Source organism: Euprymna scolopes, chromosome 6 (genome assembly GCF_053919585.1).
Source record: "Euprymna scolopes isolate OS-2025 chromosome 6, ASM5391958v1, whole genome shotgun sequence".
Lineage (NCBI taxonomy): Eukaryota > Metazoa > Mollusca > Cephalopoda > Sepiida > Sepiolidae > Euprymna > Euprymna scolopes.
The window spans coordinates 88,075,640-88,096,741 of record NC_136487.1 but is presented as its reverse complement, the minus strand read 5'-3'; the positions used below and the strand labels follow the sequence as shown (position 1 = coordinate 88,096,741).

Here is a 21,102-nt window from a genome sequence, read left to right as displayed (position 1 = left end):
AAAAAAAAACAACAAACAAACAAGACCTTTTGTTTGTCTATTTATTTTCATATGCCACAACAATTCAACTGCCGGTTCTCTGCACTGCTATGGCCTCCTTATACTTCTCCATAGTTATTTACCAGCAATGCTTCAAGTAAACTACCTTTCCCTTTATATCTATCGATCTTCCCCCCCCCCACAAAGTATTAGGAAGTAAAAAAATGGAAAAACTATAACAAAAAGAATAAGTTGATAAGCAGAGGAGAGTCACAGAAAGTAAGTTTAGGAGAAAGACAATAGAGAGGAATTTGTGCACAAAGGCACAAAAAGGCCATCTGAAATACAATTGTTAATCAAGGTGTGGCAAACACAAAACAGACATATTCAGAGTTAGTTTACAGACAGCTCTAAGATGGGAATGAGTTTTGTGACAGTTTATAAACAGTCTTGAGTTACGACAGTTAGGGACAGTTTACAGTGGGGGACAGTGGACATAAAGGGTTAGCAGCTTGGAGGTTCCTCAGAGAGATCAGAGGGATTCGAGTAAAAGGCGAGCAAGAATAGACTGAACTGAGAAGAAAATTACTGGGAATCAATACAATCAAACAGCTAGCGATGGACAACGTTTTGTGTTCCTTTTCCTACACTACATGACAATATCACACACACACACACACACCCATGGCTCAACTTTTACACCGAATACACATTTTGTTCTGTTTTATTGTAGGCCAACTACAAATGTGATCAATAATTTTAAAAAGAGGAAAAGTCAAACTTTCATGAACTTATGAATTAACACATGAACAATTTAATTGCCATTGTGTCTATTTTTTTTACGTTATTTGCCTTTTATTTTGTTTATATTTAAATGAATAAATGTAGAAAGCTGAAAGATGAACTGGTGAGAGGACTGAGAATAGTTGGATCAAGTTCAAATATTTATTAAACCTTGAAATGATACGAATGAAAGAAAGAAGACAAAGAGGAGGAATGGCATCAGCAGTTTCATTCAAGGTAGATAAGCCCAAGAAGACACCCACATGTTATAACTGCTGCACATTGCCTGTGAATAATTGTAATGTCTTTTTCTTATATGTCAGTACTCTCAAACTTATTCAGCTAACAAGGTTTGCAGAATTCTAAGCCTTCAAATGAGGAATTTCCAAAAATAATAAATCAACAACTAAAGTTGTTAAATTATGAACGACATATCGGATGATAAATTAAGTAGTTCAGATTTTAAAGAAAAAAACTATTTTTAATGCAATTATTGCAAAAGAAAATTTATAGCTGAACTGATGACATTTCAAAAATAATGTTTGGGATTTTTTTTAGATGAGGATTGATAATTTGCATTATTTGGATTATTTAGACTATTGTTCTTATTTATAAATAACATCCAAGATGAGAATAGTAGTTTGAATAATCCAAATAATATAAACTAAAAAAAAATTGCTCAAATTTTACAACTTTAGTTGTGCACTGAATTTTAGATTAAAAAAAAATCTTTCAACATAACCTTTTGAAAAAGTCAATGTTTACTTATAAAAACAAAAAGAGTACAACCAAATCTCTACAAATTTCGAAGTATTTTATGTTTATACATGAAAACATTGTCAGGTAGAAGATAAAATAATCAAATTTAAAAAAATAACAAAAAAAAAAAATACAATATCTATACCTGTGGGCAACAAATACGTAACAAGTTGAGGGATTGTCCACAGGTGAAAATATCGGGGATCATATCTGGGATGATATCAGCCAGGAATTCAGGAATGTTATCAGCTGAAGTCGACGTTTCAAGCTGAAAACCAGTTTTCCAGTTTTCATTACCTAAAAATAGATTAAAAAAAAAAATTTTCTTTTAAATTAAAAAGAAAAGGAGGCACTTGTACAGTTTGCATAAGACATTAAAAAATGAAAATATCCGTTTTGGACTGAAGATCTCCGAAAAAAAATTTCATTTAATTTGATTGAGTAGTTTTTTTTTTTTTTTACAGCAGAAAAACACGTTCCAATGAGAGCGCGTTGAAGTCAGCCATTGTGAAATTTGCTGAAGCTGAACAACATGCCATGAGGAGATAACTCAATGTAAAGTGCCGACACTCCCTTCCCATCTTTAATTCTAGCTTTTCTTCCTAAAAATCGAACCTTTTGCTCGGTATCATAACAAATTGTTTTTTCGCTGTAAAAAAAAAAAAAAAAAAAACTACTTGATGAAATTAAGTGAAATTTTTTTCTGGAGAACTTCGTTTCATAACGGATACATGAAATATAACCTTTTTTTCGATATTTTCACTTTTTAATGTCTTGACTGAACTGTACAAGTACCGAAATGCATATTTGCACCCAGGTTCGGAGTCCTACATATCAATTAAAAAATTAAGTTAGAAAACTTAGTTAAATTGTAATGTGTTTTATGTACAAGAAACTGAAATTTCATATGAGGACTGTTTAAAAAGGAGTATATTGCAAGATTTCTTTGGTATTATTGTAGATTAACACCTTCCACAAAATTACCTCCCAAACCTTTGCCTCTACAAATGTAATAAAACATACTACTCACACAAACAGCAGTACCTCTGTTAAGCCTGTCAAGTGACAGGATCGAGGAAGGAAAAAAAAAGGAAAAGATAAACTTAAGTTTGTAGATGGATTCTTTATAAGATGTGGTATTAATTTGCATATGAGGGAGTAGTGGACATATGGGAGAGGACAGGGAGTCAAGTATTTGATAGCCATAAGAGAGCGCAGATGTTGAGAGTTGGTGTTGTGAATTACGGTTCAAATTAACAGAAGTTGGTACAAATTGCGGCATTGGTGAGGAGTTGAGACAATTTATTTTTCATTACACAACAATATGAGATTCTATCTTTTTAGGCAATTAGGTGAGAATACCCTGAAAAACTTGGCAAGAATAATTAAAAAAAACAAGTATTTTAGAATTTAGAGTTAGGATTAGTTTCATATACATATGTAATCTTTAATATCAAGGCCATTCTAGCATTTTAGGGCAGTTAATAAATTGTTTTTCTATGGGTGATAAAATTTTGCTTTTTTTTTTTTAGACAATTATGTGTGATTGTAAGAGGGTTTTTGTTTCAGTGGGGACTTCACCTCAAATTTGGTGGGGTCAAAGGAGAGTTATTGTTTTAGAGGTTTGCCATTCGGACTTAGGGTTAGAGGTAGGGATAAAGGAGTTTTTCTTTTAGGAAAGGGTAAGTTTGCAACTAGGGCTAGAGGTAGGATTTTTTTAGAGTGAGGAAGGGCTTGTCACTCAGATTTAAGATTAATTGCATGACATGTTCTAAGGAAGGCATAGAATTAGTGGTAGAGTAATTATTTTTATTATTAACTATTCAGCTAGAAAATATATAATAAGAATTTGGAGACCGTACTTTTAAAAATGGTTGGGAAATGGGGGATCACTTTATGTTAAATTTATATGCAAAACTGATTCCCTCTCCCCTTTAAATTACTTTTTGTTGTTTCCTTTTCTTTTTTTCGATAAAATTTTTAGGATGATCACATGTAATCGTGTAAAAAAGTAAAATCTAATATATAAAAGGCTATATGTCTGTCTGCCTGTCTGTCTGTCTCCATATTTTCAAACTATTCCGAAACTTAAAGTTGCAGAGCAGCTATAGAAGCCTCAAATGATTAGATTTTTATGGATCGTTCTTTTATGGGTCTTTAACTGATTAAAATAGTTTTTAAGGGGTCAAAGATGGGTTAAAATTGAAAAATATCGTTATACATTTTGTACATTCATCTTAATTTATTTTTAATCTGTTCATATGCGTGTCACGTTGGTACAGTGGTAACGTCACCAGCTTTGAATGCTTTTACTTTCGATTCTACCCAAATACATTTTTTTGGCCTTTTGAAATCATGACTCTATAATAATATATATGAAATCTGGACAAACTAAAATATCATATTTAAGAATATTTTACATATTTCCTCTCTCCCTGCTAGTCTTATTCATTTTTTTTAAATTGGTGGCTAGAAAGTCATTCATGACTAGAATTAAAGTATTATTATTCATCGGACTACTGTTCTCATCTTGAGTGTGATTTTCACAATGTTTTGGTCGATATAACCTCTGACTTTCTTCAGGTGTATCTTGTCAAACTCGGGAATGTTTCTGCCGAATTCGGGAATTTGAGCAGAACCCTTTATTTACTTCACAGGGGTAGCGTGCTCTGTTTCCCCTCAGCCATGTACTACAGATTTTCGATGTTCTTCTAACCGTACTTTTAACAGACGACACATTTCACCTCTGTATAGTTTTCCACATTTACATGGGATTTCATATACACAGTCATATATACCTGAAAAGTCAGGTATAGCTGACCATATCTGGAAAGAAAAGGGAAACCATCTACCATTATGGGACGAAGTAAGAATTATAGACAGAGAGGAACGGTGGAGAGTAAGACGACTGAAAGAAACAGCACATATGCTGGGGAATAACCAACTGCTAAGTAGACCTAGTATGGAATTCAATATGATATTATGGGAACCAGTAATTATAAACAATAAATAATATATACAAGTAATAAGTAAAAACATTAATATATACAAGTAATAAGTATAGAGATAGATATACATTAATATATAGTAATAATTAGTAATAAATGGTGATATTTACAATAGAAATAAAAAGTAGGTTTAAGGCTCCTAAAATTTGTACTAGAATTGTCCGCAAGGACCCATGGCGCAATTGTAAAAGTGATATTCTCCTGAAGGTTGAAGGTTCAATCCTCAGTGTGGGTGACCAAAATATACATTTGCAAATTACTTAGGACCTCTATCCAGAAAAAGAGCACACTACCCCAGTGAAGTAAATAAAGGGTTCCGCTCGAAATTCCGTCCAAATTCTCGAGTTTGACAAGATACACCTGAAGAAGATCGAAGGTTATATCGACCGAAACGTTGTGAAAATAACACTCAAGATGAGAACAGTCGTCCGATGAATAATAATACAAATAACCAATCCTTATCTCAAAAATTCAGAAACGTCACTAGAATTAAAGTTTGAAAGTTCAGTGTATTTGAAAACCATTCCTTTTCAAAGAAGCCATTATTTTATAAAAGGACCACAAACCGCATTAATTTTAAGCATGATATTTTGAAACAAAATGGTGGCAATTTGAGGACTTAAGATTCTCTGGGTTTTAAAATATGACTATTTTTTCACAGAACCATTTTGAAATCTGTGCTTATGTAAATTGTTTATGGTCAGTAGGTATTGCTAGAAAAGCATGTCGTCAACATCTGCTTAACGGATCTGCTCAGTTTTAAAGGGTAAATGAGATTGCTCAACAGACATAGATACTTATGGTAATGCAATGTCTTCTTTGCTTATTAACATCATTTCCATGATCCAGATCTAAAAAATATAATTTGAATAATATATATTCATAAATACACACGAATCAACCGACCTGACATGTGCATGGCATTGTCCGATATTCTGATCATAAACTCTCCATATTCATCTTTGCACACACCATCGAAGATCCATTTTTGAAGATATCTGGAAAAGTGAGAGAAAGCACAGTCATTTAAAATAATTAAAAACAACATTTTCAGCCATTTTCCACCAGAGGAGCAAACTATTGACAAGATCTTTTTTCTTTTTTAATAATATATTTTCTTTCACAAATGTCCACATTGAATTATCATTGAACTATCATGCTGCCCAGTATTGTCTGACCAAAAACTATGGTTTAATATATTTTTTATTTATGTTGATCTCCTATTTATTATTATTGAGCCAATTCTCTGTGGATTATTATATGTTACCAATATACAGTAGTGATTTCAAGAGTTAAAAACAAAAAAATGACTTGGGCACCATCAGCTAGAATCGAAACCAAAACATTTAACTCTCCAATGGTATTTCCTACCATATAATTTAAGGATAGATGGATATCAAAACTTTAATAATTAACACAGTTTAATGTAAAAATTTTAAGTTAACTGATGCCTGCCAAGTTCCAATTTTGTAATTTGGACCCCTTAGCAACTATTTTTACCAGCTAAAAATCAAATTGAATTTATTTCACAGGTCTGTTAAAATCCTAAAAAGGTCTGACATTCTTCTTACACAACTAAAAATAAGTCACTCTCCTTTATTATTCTTATTAGTATAGACTTAAAGAGACTTCTTATTTTGCTATTTAATTTTCATAAGTGTTTATGGTGTGTATGAACACAATATGTAAATAAGTTGGCAAAATAAAGCAATTAAGAAGAAATGCTCAGATGTTAAAAAACATTCAAGTGGTTTAATCAATATAGAGTGAGGATAAATAGCTTTAGGGAAACAAAGATTGCTTCACTCAGCTTTAATAAAAATAATAAAAAGGAGGAATGAAAAAAAACAACAATGATATACAAAATGAACAAACAATAATAAATTGTTATGGTTTTCTAATTATTTCATAATAAACCACAATCAAATGCAAGGAACATAAAAAAATTAACTCACAAAGCAAAGGGGATACAAGATGTCTGGAAAAGAGACAATAAAAGGAAGTAGTTGTCTGTATCCCATGATTCCACTGTCGTTTTGTACAAATAGTTCAGCAATTTCAAACCCTGAAACGATATAAAAAAAGCTCCTTACAAACAAAGAACAATACATTTCAAAATCTATATTATAATATCTATTTGATCAAGTTAATTATTTCTGTTTATGTGCACGTGACTGAAGTCTATGGACACAAAAACCACTGAAAATAGAAAGTAATTTTGTCAGTAGGAAAAGCTTTTTACGTATTCTAATTTTATGGCATAATCCTGATGACATAATGCATGAGAATAGTTAAATGTTGCCATTTATTTTAGCAATTACTTTGAAAATAATTGTGAAGAGTGAAAACACTGATACCTTTTGAAACTTCCCTTGGTCTTTTATTATAACAAACCATGACTGGATAATCAATGTATGTAAACATCCTTTAAAAATAAGGGATGTGAGGAGGCAATGGCAAACAAAAAAGATTAAATTGAGATGAATTTTGTTCAAATATTTTTTATATAATGAGGGTATGATTAAAGAAACTTATAGACGCTTGAAATAGTAAGTTATAAATCAGATGGAGCCACGTTCTGCTAGCAACTAATCAGAAACTGGAATTGCTCCGTAAAAAGTATTGGATCTTTTAGAAATCCCCCCACATAATTTTTTGCTCTTTGTCTGCAAAATTTTAAAGTTCAAGACTTATACAGATTAGCTAACTCTTTTTATTTCAGGATTTATATAGATTAGCTACTCATCAGAAACTCTTCTGAAATTAAACATAGCTTTCAATTCAAAAATTTCCCAACCTGAGAAGCCACAACCACCTTATGTTCGTGTGTTGAGAGAGGGCAGCACAAAAAATCTATTTTCATAATCAATTTCAATCAAGAAAGTCAAAATTAAGAGAAAAATCACCAAGTATCTTGAGAGAGGGGGGGGGGAGATAAAAAGTCATTTTTTGATGAAACAAAAGTCATCTAACTCCCCTACCCCATCATGAATTGTTTGAAGTCTTAATCTTCACAGAAAACTTAACATTTTCAGAGAGAACTGTCATAAGAGGGGAAACAAAAAATCAAGTTTTCATATTTAAAAAAAATAAAAAAATAAAAAAGTGGACTTTAATCAAAAAACTGAAAACTCACATATATGAGAAGTTCAAGAGATTTAAATGGAAATTCATTTTTTCTGGATTAAAATAAAGTCGAATTCTGCTAAAACGCAAAGGACTCACATCCCATAAAAAATTATTTTTACCATTTTTTTTTATGTAGTATGGCGTGACTATCTTCTATCTACTAATGTCTTCAGTGGTGGACAAAGTAATGGCCTTCAGATATGGAGGTTACTGCGAATACCAATACATAGTCCAACTGGCAGTCTACTGAGAGGGTGTATATAAGATATGCTCTAGTCAGGTAGATCTCTATAAAATGTATACAAATGTAAAGTTAAAACTTAGTGGGTGTCGGCCACCATAAAAGCTGACTGACTTGATTAAGTACGGGCTATTGATCTTGGTTTGTGATACATTTGGTGTCAACCACAAAAAAAGCATTAGGCAAGGAAGGGTATCCTTCATAAAACTTTTACTTCAAATAAACCTTCATGAATATTTCTGTGCATGTAGCTAACCTGTTACCTCAGCAGTGTAGATGATGCTCCTTAACCTGCATGTTAAGAAAAAGAACTGATGAAGAAGAAAAAAGGTTCAACAAAAAAACAAAAACAATCCTGTTGCTGTTAAGAACATTTTCATTCACTTTTATTTTCTGGATTACAGAAAACATAATCACTAGAATAGAATATAAGTTTTTTCTTCTTGAATCATCCAATGCCAGTATACGTAGGTGAAATACTGACAAATTTCAAGTTCCAAAGATTTCAATTGGTCATTACCAACACTCCCTAGCAGACCAGTTTTCTCCTTGCCTCAATGATCGTCTTGTGTGACTTATAAACAACCAGCTCTTCCCTTTGTATCCATAGATCAGAATAGGAGTCTTACTGCAGGTTCATCGTGACAGGCAATATGTCCTGCAAATGATTTCCAGGCTGTCTCACCCACCAACCTTGTTGGCAATGATCATTGCATGATAATCGCAAGTGTTAAGCTCAGTTTCTGGCATCCTACATGGCAAGTTGGGGGAAAAAGCTCTTTTAGCAGGCACTTACCAATGACAAAAACCTTACTACTCAAGTAAACTCTTTGTATAAAACCTACAACTCTTCAGTTTCAATATGTTTAAATCAAAAGAAAAAGTGGAAGAGAATATTTAGAAGAAAATAGATTTACCACAGGTAAAGTAGAATTATTATTGCTTCTGTCATATTGATCACATTTACACACACCCGACATAAACCTGAAAAAAAGAAAGCATAGTCTGAAAAATAATACAAGCCATATCGAGCAATTTATACATTAAGTTTCAAACCAGAATCAATAAGAATAAAATTCATTTTCACATGTCAGAAATATCTGGAAAACCATTGTATTTCTTATCAAAGTCAGATGCTGAGGTTTTATTAATAACTCAACACCTGCATTCTTTAACAAAATTTTTCTTGACACTAAGATACAGGATGGTTAGCGCCATCATCTGCATCAGTTATTAGAACCATAACTTGCTACTTACAATTGAATGTGTGAGTTTAGAAAAGTTCAAAGCAATATAAAGATAATAAAAACAATGAAAGATAAACTTCAAAGACCATCAAAGCCAATTGTGCATAATTTCAGGAACCCCACTCCCCAATTGTGTTTTTGAAATTTTTTTCTTAATTCACAATTTCATTCTAACAACTTGGCCAGATGAAACTTAGCCTAATAAGGCTGAAGCTGAAATGTGTGCACATATGTAGCCAATAATGTTTATACAAGTAAAAATTTACACTAAATAAATATGCAGCCATACTTATTATTGAGCACTACCATGTAAACACAGTGAAAGTTAGCGACAAGGTTAAGATGGGGGGAAGCTCATGAACTTGTGCCATATATTTCATATACGCAGATTTAATTAAATTTTGAATCCTTCACCAGCAAAGATCATATCGTGAGCAAAAGGAGTCGACAATTTCCAAATTCTGATGACCATCCACAGAGAACTCAGTACAGATAAGCAATACGCCTTTCACAGAGATTGGTATTATTTTTCCTTACAATCCGATTATGCTTTTTTTTCTCTTCAGTTTTCACTTACCTCATTTGTTTCATGAGACGATGACAGTAAAAGTTGAGCTGCAATAAGGTAATATCAGTCGGAAGGGAGAGGATCCTTGCCCGGTAATACTGAAGATAGTTGTTTACAGCTCTTGTGAAAGCTTGGTAGGTAAGTCCACCACTGTCAGAGAATTTACAAATCGGAGGGTGCGATAAGAGTGAAAGCCGGTGATATATGGTACCAGTCTCAACATACAAACTCAATATACTATCAAGGGCTGTGGGTGTCAATCCGGAGATACAAATCCAATCCTTTGTATAAAACTTGTTTTCATCCTGGAAAAAAAAAAGTTAAAAAATACCATTGTCTTTACTTAGCATTTCCTAAATTTTATTCTTTTCATCAATAAAATTGTGTGCATGTTTTTTGGCTCTACGTGACTAATACATTTTTTTTGATTTACTATTAACTATAATTTATTGAAAATAAAACTCAATAGCATAAAGTATTAGTCGACAGATCGATTTTTAAAAGAATGCTTTAAGCAAAAACAATATTACATACTTAATTGTGATGCAAAAAATAGTAATATATTCAAAACTTACAAAAAAATCAGTGAGTAGAAAGTAATTTTTATGGAAAATTGGGCAAAGTCGCATTTTTCTTGTACGTTATAAAGTTGACAGTAGGAGTCTAGACCCAGGGGACATAACTCCGAAAAGAATATTTTAGATTACTTATGTCATGGCTGCAATATTTGTTGCTATCGCAATAGACTTTTTTTTCACTAAAAACGATAGCAGTTGTTCTATACAATAAGTTTTTATACTTTTTGAATATATTACTATTTTCAACATGACAATTAAGTATGCAATATTGTTTTGCTTAAAACAATATATTTAAAAAAAATCGATTTGTCAACTATATCTAAACAAGCACCCAAACTTTTAATAAATCCTATTTTAAAAACATATTTCCAAAATTAAATCCACCATAATACATTTCCATTTTTTCATAAACAGGCCTGTAATTTTAGTCTTTTTTAATAGATTTTTTTTTAAAGTTTAAATTACTTCATGACCCTTTGGAATTTAAAAAGAATCTGGCAGTATTTAAGCTGTCAAACAGAAAGTAATTTCTGACTTTAAAATTACTAGTAAATCCTTATGTATTAAATTTAAAGTTTTGGAAGCTGCTTAAATCTAATAATTTCATAAATAGAGATTAAAAAATTACCTTCACAACGATTAGTTATAGGTTTATAACAATTTGGAAATGATATCGAAAAAATTAAATTTTATTTTAAAAATTCTATTCAAGAAATATTCAATTTTGTAAAAGAATAAGCAGCATACTGTTCAAATATATTCTTAACTATTTATGCAGGTCATGTTAAATGTCATATGTTAAATAGCCTATCTAAACAGAATTCTACTTTTGTAAATTTACATGAAAAAGGTGGAGATATCACATCCCTAGTAGCCGCTGTTTAATGTCATTTTAAAATGTTCTACCCATAAACATTAATGAAAATATGTAACAAATAAAAATCCAACCAGTACATATAAAAAAAAACAAAAAACCATCAAAGTATAATTTACCTTGTTCAGGTGAAAAATGTTTGAAGGAACACCAATAAGAAGATGAATAATATCGCTGATAAGCTCTTTCAAAGAGACAAAAACTTGGCATGGTTTCTTCAGATTCGGACAAACTAAAGACAATTCATTCATTTTGATTGAAAAGAGCTCATCGACTACCCGAGGACCTGCCTCTGACAAATATGGACGCTCTTGCAGGCCAGGATGTCTGTAAATAAAAGTGAAGAATTCACATAATTTACAATTTTGGGTTTTGTAAACAGACTCTTAGAACTATATACATATATACATGCTGAAAGAATGTTAATGTCTTTTCAAACTATTGGAAATACTTTTGAAGTTCAAGAGTACATAAGACTGAAAAATAAAAATAAGAAGAAAGCAAAAAAGAGAAATATGTACTTACTTTCCAACGACTTCCCAGGTATAATGCTTGCTGGGTTCAAAATTCAACGCCAATTCCCAAATACTTTTTGAGCTGTCTGAACTAAAAGTGATTCCGCTATCACTTTGATAGAGATTATAACTAGAATTGCCAGCTTCTGTAGGTGACATTTCATGGTAACCTTTGTCAGATGAAGAAGGGCTGGCAACATCTGACAACTGAAAAGAAAAAAAAAATACAAAAAGCAAAAGAATGATTTTATCTAATATTGGAGATATGTATGTATGCGTTTAGTTTTATCAACTAGTTTTAGGTTATCAGAACTAGACGCATAAAATTTAATCGGACATGCAGATGATACTAAAACAAAGTAAGGAGCTGAATGTTCACACCACTGGGATATTGTGATCCCAAGAAAATATGTATATATTTGAAAAACTTTGATTTGGAACAGATTCTCTATGATCAGGGGTCACAAAGACTAACATATATATATATATATATATATAAGTTGAGCTTTTTCTCGCACTGATATTGATATTAAAAGCATACTATTTCTATTTAAAAATTGAAATATTAATATAATTCTTAATATATAGTCATTGATATTCAAACAACTTCATGGAAGTTAACTAATTTGCATATTCCTTTGAAAAGCATTCATTAATTATGTAATTTTATGCATAGTTTCTACACCGTGCATAATTGCATAGAATTTAGGATGAAAACGTTCTCGCACACAGACATGTTTTCATATATATATATATATATATATATATACTAGCAGGTCACTCAGTATTGTAAAATACACTTAAATATTTTAATTCATGCAGATTTCGTATTTATTATTATATAGCCAATTCTCTATTGATTATTAGATTGCACCAAATATATATTAGTGATTTCAAAAGTAAAAAAAAAAAGTAGGGTTCAATATCAATGTCAGGGTGAGAAAAAAACTCAACTTTATAAGTATATAGATATATGAGTGACCTTGTCTGTGTGTGTGAAACATTACTAAACAACTCTGAATATTTGGTCTACAGACTTGATACTTTATATATTGCATATTTGGACCTTGAGAACACTTTTGATTTGGTTTTTAGTTTGTAAAACTAGCTGCTAAAGGGTCAAAATTGCAAAAAACAGTTGACCCTGGCAAGAGTAAATCAAATAACTTCTATGTGTTCATATCCATCATTAGTTTGAAATTGCTTCATTTTTAGCTTTTTTTTTTTTATCTATTACCATCTGAGCTGCCTAACGACAGCTAAGTAATGACAATGATGGTAATGACAATACTGGTAATGACAAATGTTGGTAATGACAAATGATGGTCATGACAAATGCTGGCGATGACAAATGATGGTAATGACAAATGATGGTAATGACAAATGCTGGTAATGACAATGCTGGTAATGACAATGCTGGTAATGACAAATGTTGGTAATGACAAATGATGGTAATGACAAATGATGGTAATGACAAATGCTGGCAATGATAAATGATGGTAATGACAATGCTGGTAATGACAAATGATGGTAATTACAAATGATGGTAATTACAAATTATGGTAATGAAAAATGATGGGAATGACAAATGATGGGAATGACAAATGATGGGAATGACAAATGATGGGAATGACAAATGATGGGAATGACAAATGATGGGAATGACAAATGATGGGAATGACAAATGATGGTAATGACAAATGATGGTAATGACAATGATGGTAATGACAATGATGGTAATGACAATGATGGTAATGACAAATGATGGTAATGACAAATGATGGTAATGACAAATGATGGTAATGACAAATGATGGTAATGACAAATGATGGTAATAACAAATGATGGGAATGCCAAATGATGGTAATGACAAATGATGGTAATGACAATGATGCTAATGACAATGATGGTAATGACAAATGATGGTAATGACAAATTATGGTAATGACAAATTATGGTAATGACAAATTATGGTAATGACAAATTATGGTAATGACAAATTATGGTAATGACAAATTATGGTAATGACAAATTATGGTAATGACAAATTATGGTAATGACAAATGCTCGTAATGACAGTCTGGTAATGACAATGATGGTAATCGCAAATGCTGGTAATGACAAATGATGGTAATGACAAATGCTGGTAATGACAATGCTGGTAATGACAAATGTTGGTAATGACAAATGATGGTAATGACAAATGATGGTAATGACAAATGCTGGCAATGATAAATGATGGTAATGACAATGCTGGTAATGACAAATGATGGTAATTACAAATGATGGTAATTACAAATTATGGTAATGACAAATGATGGTAATGAAAAATGATGGTAATGACAAATGATGGGAATGACAAATGATGGGAATGACAAATGATGGGAATGACAAATGATGGGAATGACAAATGATGGTAATGACAAATGATGGTAATGACAATGATGGTAATGACAATGATGGTAATGACAATGATGGTAATGACAAATGATGGTAATGACAAATGATGGTAATGACAAATGATGGTAATGACAAATGATGGTAATGACAAATGATGGTAATAACAAATGATGGGAATGCCAAATGATGGTAATGACAAATGATGGTAATGACAATGATGCTAATGACAATGATGGTAATGACAAATGATGGTAATGACAAATTATGGTAATGACAAATTATGGTAATGACAAATTATGGTAATGACAAATTATGGTAATGACAAATTATGGTAATGACAAATTATGGTAATGACAAATTATGGTAATGACAAATTATGGTAATGACAAATTATGGTAATGACAAATTATGGTAATGACAAATGATGCTAATGACAAATGCTGAAGTGTTAAATAACAACTCTGGCTGGAGCACTGAATGTTTTTCTTTTGATTCCACCTGATGTCATTGTCTTTTTTTTAACTTTTGAAATCATTATTATATACATTGAGTACAATATAATGATCAACAGAGAATTTTCTCTACAACGTGGAACAATAAATTTGTCGCTCTAAAGAAAACAACACTACAGCTTTATTTTAAAACCTTTATTGAAAAAAATCAATTCAGGTAACTTGATTATGTAGCTGACATCTATTCAATGTAGCCACCTTCAGCCTCAATCACCATCTCGATGCGGAAGCTCGGCAAATGGTGGTGATCAGGCTGGTTTTGGTGCTGCGGGAGGTTATGTTGGTGATGTTCTTGATGTATGACCAAATGAAGTAGTTCAGGGGGTTCAGGTCGGAGGAGGAACAGGGGGCGGGCAGTGAGAGATGGGTACAAAGTCATAACACTCCTTCTGAAGCCAAGCCTGGGTCTCTTTGGACTTTTGTGCTGGCGCCAAGTCCTGCTGCCACATCACGGGTCTGCCAGTGGCCACATGATTGCACCAGGGGATCACCACTTTAGCACATCCATATACACTTTGGTGTTGACTTTCAAGCTGACTTCAAAGATGTGAGGTGGCATGATATGGTCCCCACTTGAAACCATACCAAAGACCATAACCGCGGCTGGAAAGTTCGTTGAGTTATGCCCTTAAGTATTGAACCATCCGGATTGGCATTTTGAGGGTGCTGTTGTCATAACTTGGATCGGTAGAGAGCATGAGTTGTATAGCGGTGCATCTCCAATCTCATTCGTTGAACATTGCGTCACTTTCAGACATGATAAAAGGCTTCTATCAGCTCTTGGGATTTGTACACAACTGGCTAACTAGTAAAAAAACGTTTTCATCAAAGGGAAATGGAATCCTGTCGTCTTTTCTAGAGGAACAATTTTATCATTCCACCTTGTATAATAATAAATACTGAATCTGCATAAATTAAAATATCATATTTAAGTGTATTTTACGATTATGCAATAGCAGGCGACCTGGTAGTATATTATAAAAGTAACTTCGTCTGTCTTAGGAACAGTCTCTGACAAACTCCTGTCAATGTTTGGTTTACAGGCTTGAAATTTGATACATAGGGAATTTGTACCTGTGGAACAACTCTGATTTGGTTTAGGTGAATTTCAGAATATTTGTTATAAAATTATCAATTTGGAAATTCTATTGGTTTGGAATGTATCCTGTTATTATTTCAACTATTTTTGGCATTGGCATTATACACACACACACTTATATAATATGTATACAGAATTGAATAAAAAATAAAATAAAAATCTGTTTATTTGTAATTAGGCCAAACACTTTTATTTATATTTCTCTGTTTTGTAAATTGAAATTTTACATTCATTTGAAAAAAATTGTTTTTTTCTCAGTATCTGTTTCAATTTTTAATTTTATATTACCCGATCATAAAATATACTTAAGTATGATATTTTAATTTATGCAGAAAAATAACTGCTAAGGGTCAAAATTAAAAAAAATTGAAACTTGGCAGGCATAAATCGACTAAACATGTTATTTGTATGCATGCACAAATATATACAATAATGCGTTAAAATCTATTCATTTTTAACTATTTCTTATTCATCTGACAATAGTTCAAACAGTAATGGCTGAAGCTCAATGCGTTTTGGTTTCACTTCTAGTTTATGACACTAAAATCACATATTTTTTAATTTTTACTTCTGAAATCACTACTATATATTAGGTACAATATATAATAATCAATAGAGAATTGACTCTATAATGATGCATACACTATCTGCATAAATTAAAATATCATACTTAGGTATATTTTATGATCGGGTAATATAAAATTAAAAATTGAAACAGATACTGAGAAAAAAACAATTTTTTTCAAATGAATGTAAAATTTCAATTTACAAAACTGAGAAATATAAATAAAAGTGTTTGGCATAATTACAAATAAACAGATTTTTATTTTATTTTTTATTCAATTCTGTATACATATTATATAAATGGGTGTGTGTGTGTGTGTGTGTGTGTATAATGCCAATGCCAAAAATAGTTGAAATAATAACAGGATACATTCCAAACCCATAGAATTTCCAAATTGATAATTTTATAACAAATATTCTTAAATTCACCTAATGAAATAGAAAAGGGATAATCAAGCAAATAAAAAAACTTTAAATGGTAATTACAAAAATAAAAGGTAAGTGGAAAATAGACTTAATAACACTTTTATATAAATTCTTGGTGTAATAAAGAAAATGTGTGATGATACGTACAGAACAGGATGGATTCCGGAAGTTAAGGTCTCTGTAATGAAAAAAGAAACAAAATACATTTAATCATATTTAAACAATCTCTTAGAAATGAGTGACATTCAATTTCAAATGAATAGGAATATCTAACAAGTTATGAGAAAAGAATGGAACCCGTTGAGCCACCCATTCAACTTTGGTTAGATTGTTTGAATCAAGAAAAAGTGAGTTTGCAAAACCAGTTAAATATAAAAGAAAAAAATCCAAAATCCAATTGATCTCAATCTTCCTTCAGAATATGTTCAATAGCTTCTGGTGTTTATAATGGACTTTTGCAATCTTTTTATTTTTTTTTTTATATTATCTTCAACTGTTAATAAAGAGAGAGGAAGTGACAAAAATGAGAGTGATAGGCACCATATAAAATAAGAGCAAGTGTGGGGAGGGTAAGCATCATACATTGAGAGACAGAAAAAGAGTGATAGAAAGGAATTTATTAAGAGATGGATCATTTGGTGAGTTAAATGAAAATTGATACGAATTGAAATGATAAAAATGGAATTTGATTTAAATTTTTAGCAATTTTAAATTGAACATTTTTAAATGAGGATTGATAATTTGTATTATTCAGACTACTGTTCTCATCTTGAATTTTATTCTCACTTTAAAAAATAATGTGAGAACAGCAGTCTGAATAATGTAAGTATTTTTGTGATCAAAATATATACAAAGAAAATCTATATTATCACTACTACTACAACGGTTTGTATAGAAGACTGTGTGAATGACACAAAGAAAAGAATTAGAAAAATACATAATGCAGAACACAGAAAGGATAATTACTGCAGCAAGAAACACTGAAAGAAATGAAGACAGAAAACAAAGAAGCAAGAGATAAAACGAGAAAAGAAATGGGAAAAGAAACGACTACATAGATTATTCATGAGGATGACAAAGATGAGATTAATGAAAACACTTGTACATGGCTATGAATAGGAAATCTAAACAGAAAAACTAAATCTCTAATAACATCTGCACAAGATAACACAATAAAAACCAATCACATCAAACAATGAAGAGTGACAAAACACAAGAAAACAGCAAATGTAGACTCTGTGGACAAAGAGATGAAACGATAAATCACATAAGCAAATACAGCAAACTAGCCAAAAAAAGAATACAAAGACAGACACAATCAAGTGAGGAAGACAATATACTGAGAATTAAGCAAACAACTGCATCTTGAACAGACAGATAAATGGTAGAAGCACAAATTGGCAGTAGTACTTTAAAACAGAAGTTACAAAACAGATAAACCCATCTAAGCAAGGAGATCAGAGGTCATAAAAGTTAACAAGAAAGAAAAGTTCTGCCAGATCGTAGATTTCACCATTCCAGCAGACCACAGGATAAATATCAAGGAGATAGAGAAGCGGAGCAAATACATGGAACTGGCCAGAGAGCTCAAAGGGATATAGAGGATGAAGTCAAGATAATACCAAAAATAGTAGTAGCGTTAGGAGCAATCCCTAAAAAAAAAAAAAAAGGGGTAAATTGGAATTAGATGGCTAAGAAGATACAATAGATAACAATAATGCAAATGGCTGAAATATTAAAAGAGAACCCTTGCATGCAGAAACAAATACATATGAGATACAAACGCCAATTGGACATATAGAAACTACAAGTAAAACTGTAAAACAAAAACAAAGAAATACCACACATAATGAAGAAAATTGAAATTGTAAGTTAACCCTTCTCCAAGTGTTAGCATCAACTGCCACCACACTAAATAGTCATGAAGAGCTAAAAAGGATAGAAAGACAGGGGAGAGAAAGCACTAAGCAGACCTCCACTGGATGAGTGTAAAGAGGACGTTGGAAAGGCTTAGTGCCACCCAAATTCTAATGAAGGCCAATGGTCGTTGCCAGCAAGAAATCAATGGTAAATGGCTGTTGCGATAACACAAATTAATTTGCAAAAGTTATTGAAAGAGGTAGAGAGTACTGGAAATTTGTCACTCGGGCTCCAGGGAGCAGCTTTGATGTTCCCTAGAGTCTCTTCCAAAGAGAAATCTTTGATGATGGTCTGTGTGAAAACTCCTAATGAGTACATAATAATAATAATGATAATATGACAAACCTTTGTTGATTTGGAATTAAATCTGGTAATTCTAAGGTTAGATTCAAGGTGTAGATATTCCTCTGTGTAAGTGCACCAAACAATGTACTTTGAGTGGACTGTTCATGTTGGTCATTTAATACATTCTATAATGTGCAAAAAAAAAGAAACTTGTTACAAAAATGGAAGAAAAACAATGGAAAAATAAAATTAACTCTGGATAATTTTGCAATTACATCTGAAACATTTTCAAAAATAAAATAAAAAAACAAGTGTCATTTCTGTTAATCATTAAAATCTTCATAGAATATTTTTGAACATCCATTTAGGTTTCAATCTTTAGAAAGTAATAATAAATATATTCAACTTTGAAAATAGAGAGAAAAGGAACCACAAAGATGGTATCATAAAAAATAATTAGTAAGGTTCTTTTCTTCTTGATGTTATCAGAGTGTCTGTCTAGTTGCTGTTGGAAGATTTAAAAACATCTTTTTTTAAAAAAAGACCTTACTAATTGTTTTTAAAAAAAGCAATACTTTTACATTTATTAGCAAACTTTCAGACTTTGAGGAACAATATTTAAAAACAAAAAAAAATTATTTTTATTAAAATATATTTGTGTCTTATTTGTGGTTCCAAAAGTTTTTTTTGCCTATTTTCAAATTTAAATTCTTAAAAGATGCTTTTAGAGAACATTTTTCCATTTTAAATATACTTTTATTCATTTAATGTGACTTTTCCTTCATCCTTTCAAACTTCCAGTCACTTATTGTCTTCAATTCTTTGACAATTGTTTACAGTAGAACCCCAGGATACGATAGCCCTAGGATACGTTTTTTTTTCAGGTTACGATGTGGAATTCAATGTTTCTCCGGCCCTTGGTTACGGTGTTATTTATAATGTTATTTGATTATATACATGTGTATTTTATACTGTACTGTAATGCCGTATCCTGGGGTTCTGCTGTATTGTAATAAAATTTCATTGTTTCAACATGAACAATGCATTAACTTACCATTTTTTTTATTGTTCTTTTTTTTTTTTTTTTTTTTTACTAATATATGTTTTAATTATAAATACAAGAAGTTGTTTTAATTAAAATCACGTTCTTCATCTCTAGGTTCCTGTTAGGAATATTATTATTGTAGTATCATTCGATATAAATGAACATTAGTGAGAAGTAATAAAATAATCAGATAAATAAAACAAGAATATGAGAAGATGAGGTAGAATCATTTCTCCTAGCAAACTCCGCAAGATATCTTAGCGCTAAGTGAAACTAACTTGTACTCCTCCATCCCCTCTAACCACTTTAACATGTCTGGTTATCTTCCACTTTGTCATAAGAACTGACAGACACATGCCCTGACTTGAAATCTATATTCATAACACCTTCCCATAACTAGGGAATCTAAATGAGAATCAGACAACCAGGCCTTCATGTGCTTTAGACTAATTTTATAACATAGCTAATTATAATTTCTTTAAGGCTCTCCCTCGACCCAAGACTGTACTCTAATACATCACATCCCTGACAGCATAGATGTAGCACTCTCCCAATACACTAGTGCTCAAATACATGTATTTGGTGACTTTAATGTCCACCACAGTAATTGGCTTGGCTTCTCTAACTACATTGACACAGCTGGTAGCATCACACGTAACTTTTCTATATCCTATTCCTTAACACAGACAGTAACGTTTCCCACCCGTCTCCCAGATCCTCAGGAGTAGCAAGCCTCACTTCTAGACCTATTTCTGATCACAGTTTCTGAGAATTGTATAACAAATGCCCATTGCTCTCTCGGGAATGCTGATCATGTCGTGATAATGATAGATCGCCCTAAACTCTCAACCCCAAGTTGAAGAGCCACTGCTAAAAATGACAAAGTACTACAATAAGGCTGACGGGGATGCCATCAGAGATGCTCCCTGGAGAAACATATTTTCTCTTCCTGCTAAACAGTGCACAACTGAGACCACTGAATGGTTTAAAGCGGCAATTGAAGCACATGTTCCCACACGTAAGTTCAATAGCAAACCCCACTCTCCCCAATGGTTTAATTCTACTTGTGCAGCTGCCATTGCTAAAAAGGCAACATGCGTACAGCAGATATATCCAATATAAATCCAGTACAAATAGACAAAAATTTATAGAAGCTAGAAGTGATTGTAA

The 21,102-nt window shown here is 31.8% G+C and overlaps 1 protein-coding gene across 3 annotated transcripts in view; it reads right to left on the bottom strand.

Annotated features, from left to right (window-relative positions):
• Positions 1 to 21,102, bottom strand: part of LOC145277766 (gamma-tubulin complex component 6-like) — a 97,697-nt gene that overhangs the window by 50,555 nt on the left and 26,040 nt on the right. For all 3 annotated transcript variants that reach the window (XM_080129509.1, XM_080129508.1, XM_080129510.1), the window contains exons 8-16: positions 18,948 to 19,072; positions 16,830 to 16,860; positions 11,692 to 11,888; positions 11,286 to 11,493; positions 9,724 to 10,019; positions 8,817 to 8,883; positions 6,485 to 6,594; positions 5,436 to 5,527; positions 1,667 to 1,818 (exon numbers count right to left, since the gene is read on the bottom strand). In XM_080129509.1, coding sequence (XP_079985635.1) covers positions 1,667 to 1,818; positions 5,436 to 5,527; positions 6,485 to 6,594; positions 8,817 to 8,883; positions 9,724 to 10,019; positions 11,286 to 11,493; positions 11,692 to 11,888; positions 16,830 to 16,860; positions 18,948 to 19,072 — 1,278 coding nt within the window. The remainder of the gene's footprint in view (positions 1 to 1,666; positions 1,819 to 5,435; positions 5,528 to 6,484; positions 6,595 to 8,816; positions 8,884 to 9,723; positions 10,020 to 11,285; positions 11,494 to 11,691; positions 11,889 to 16,829; positions 16,861 to 18,947; positions 19,073 to 21,102) is intronic.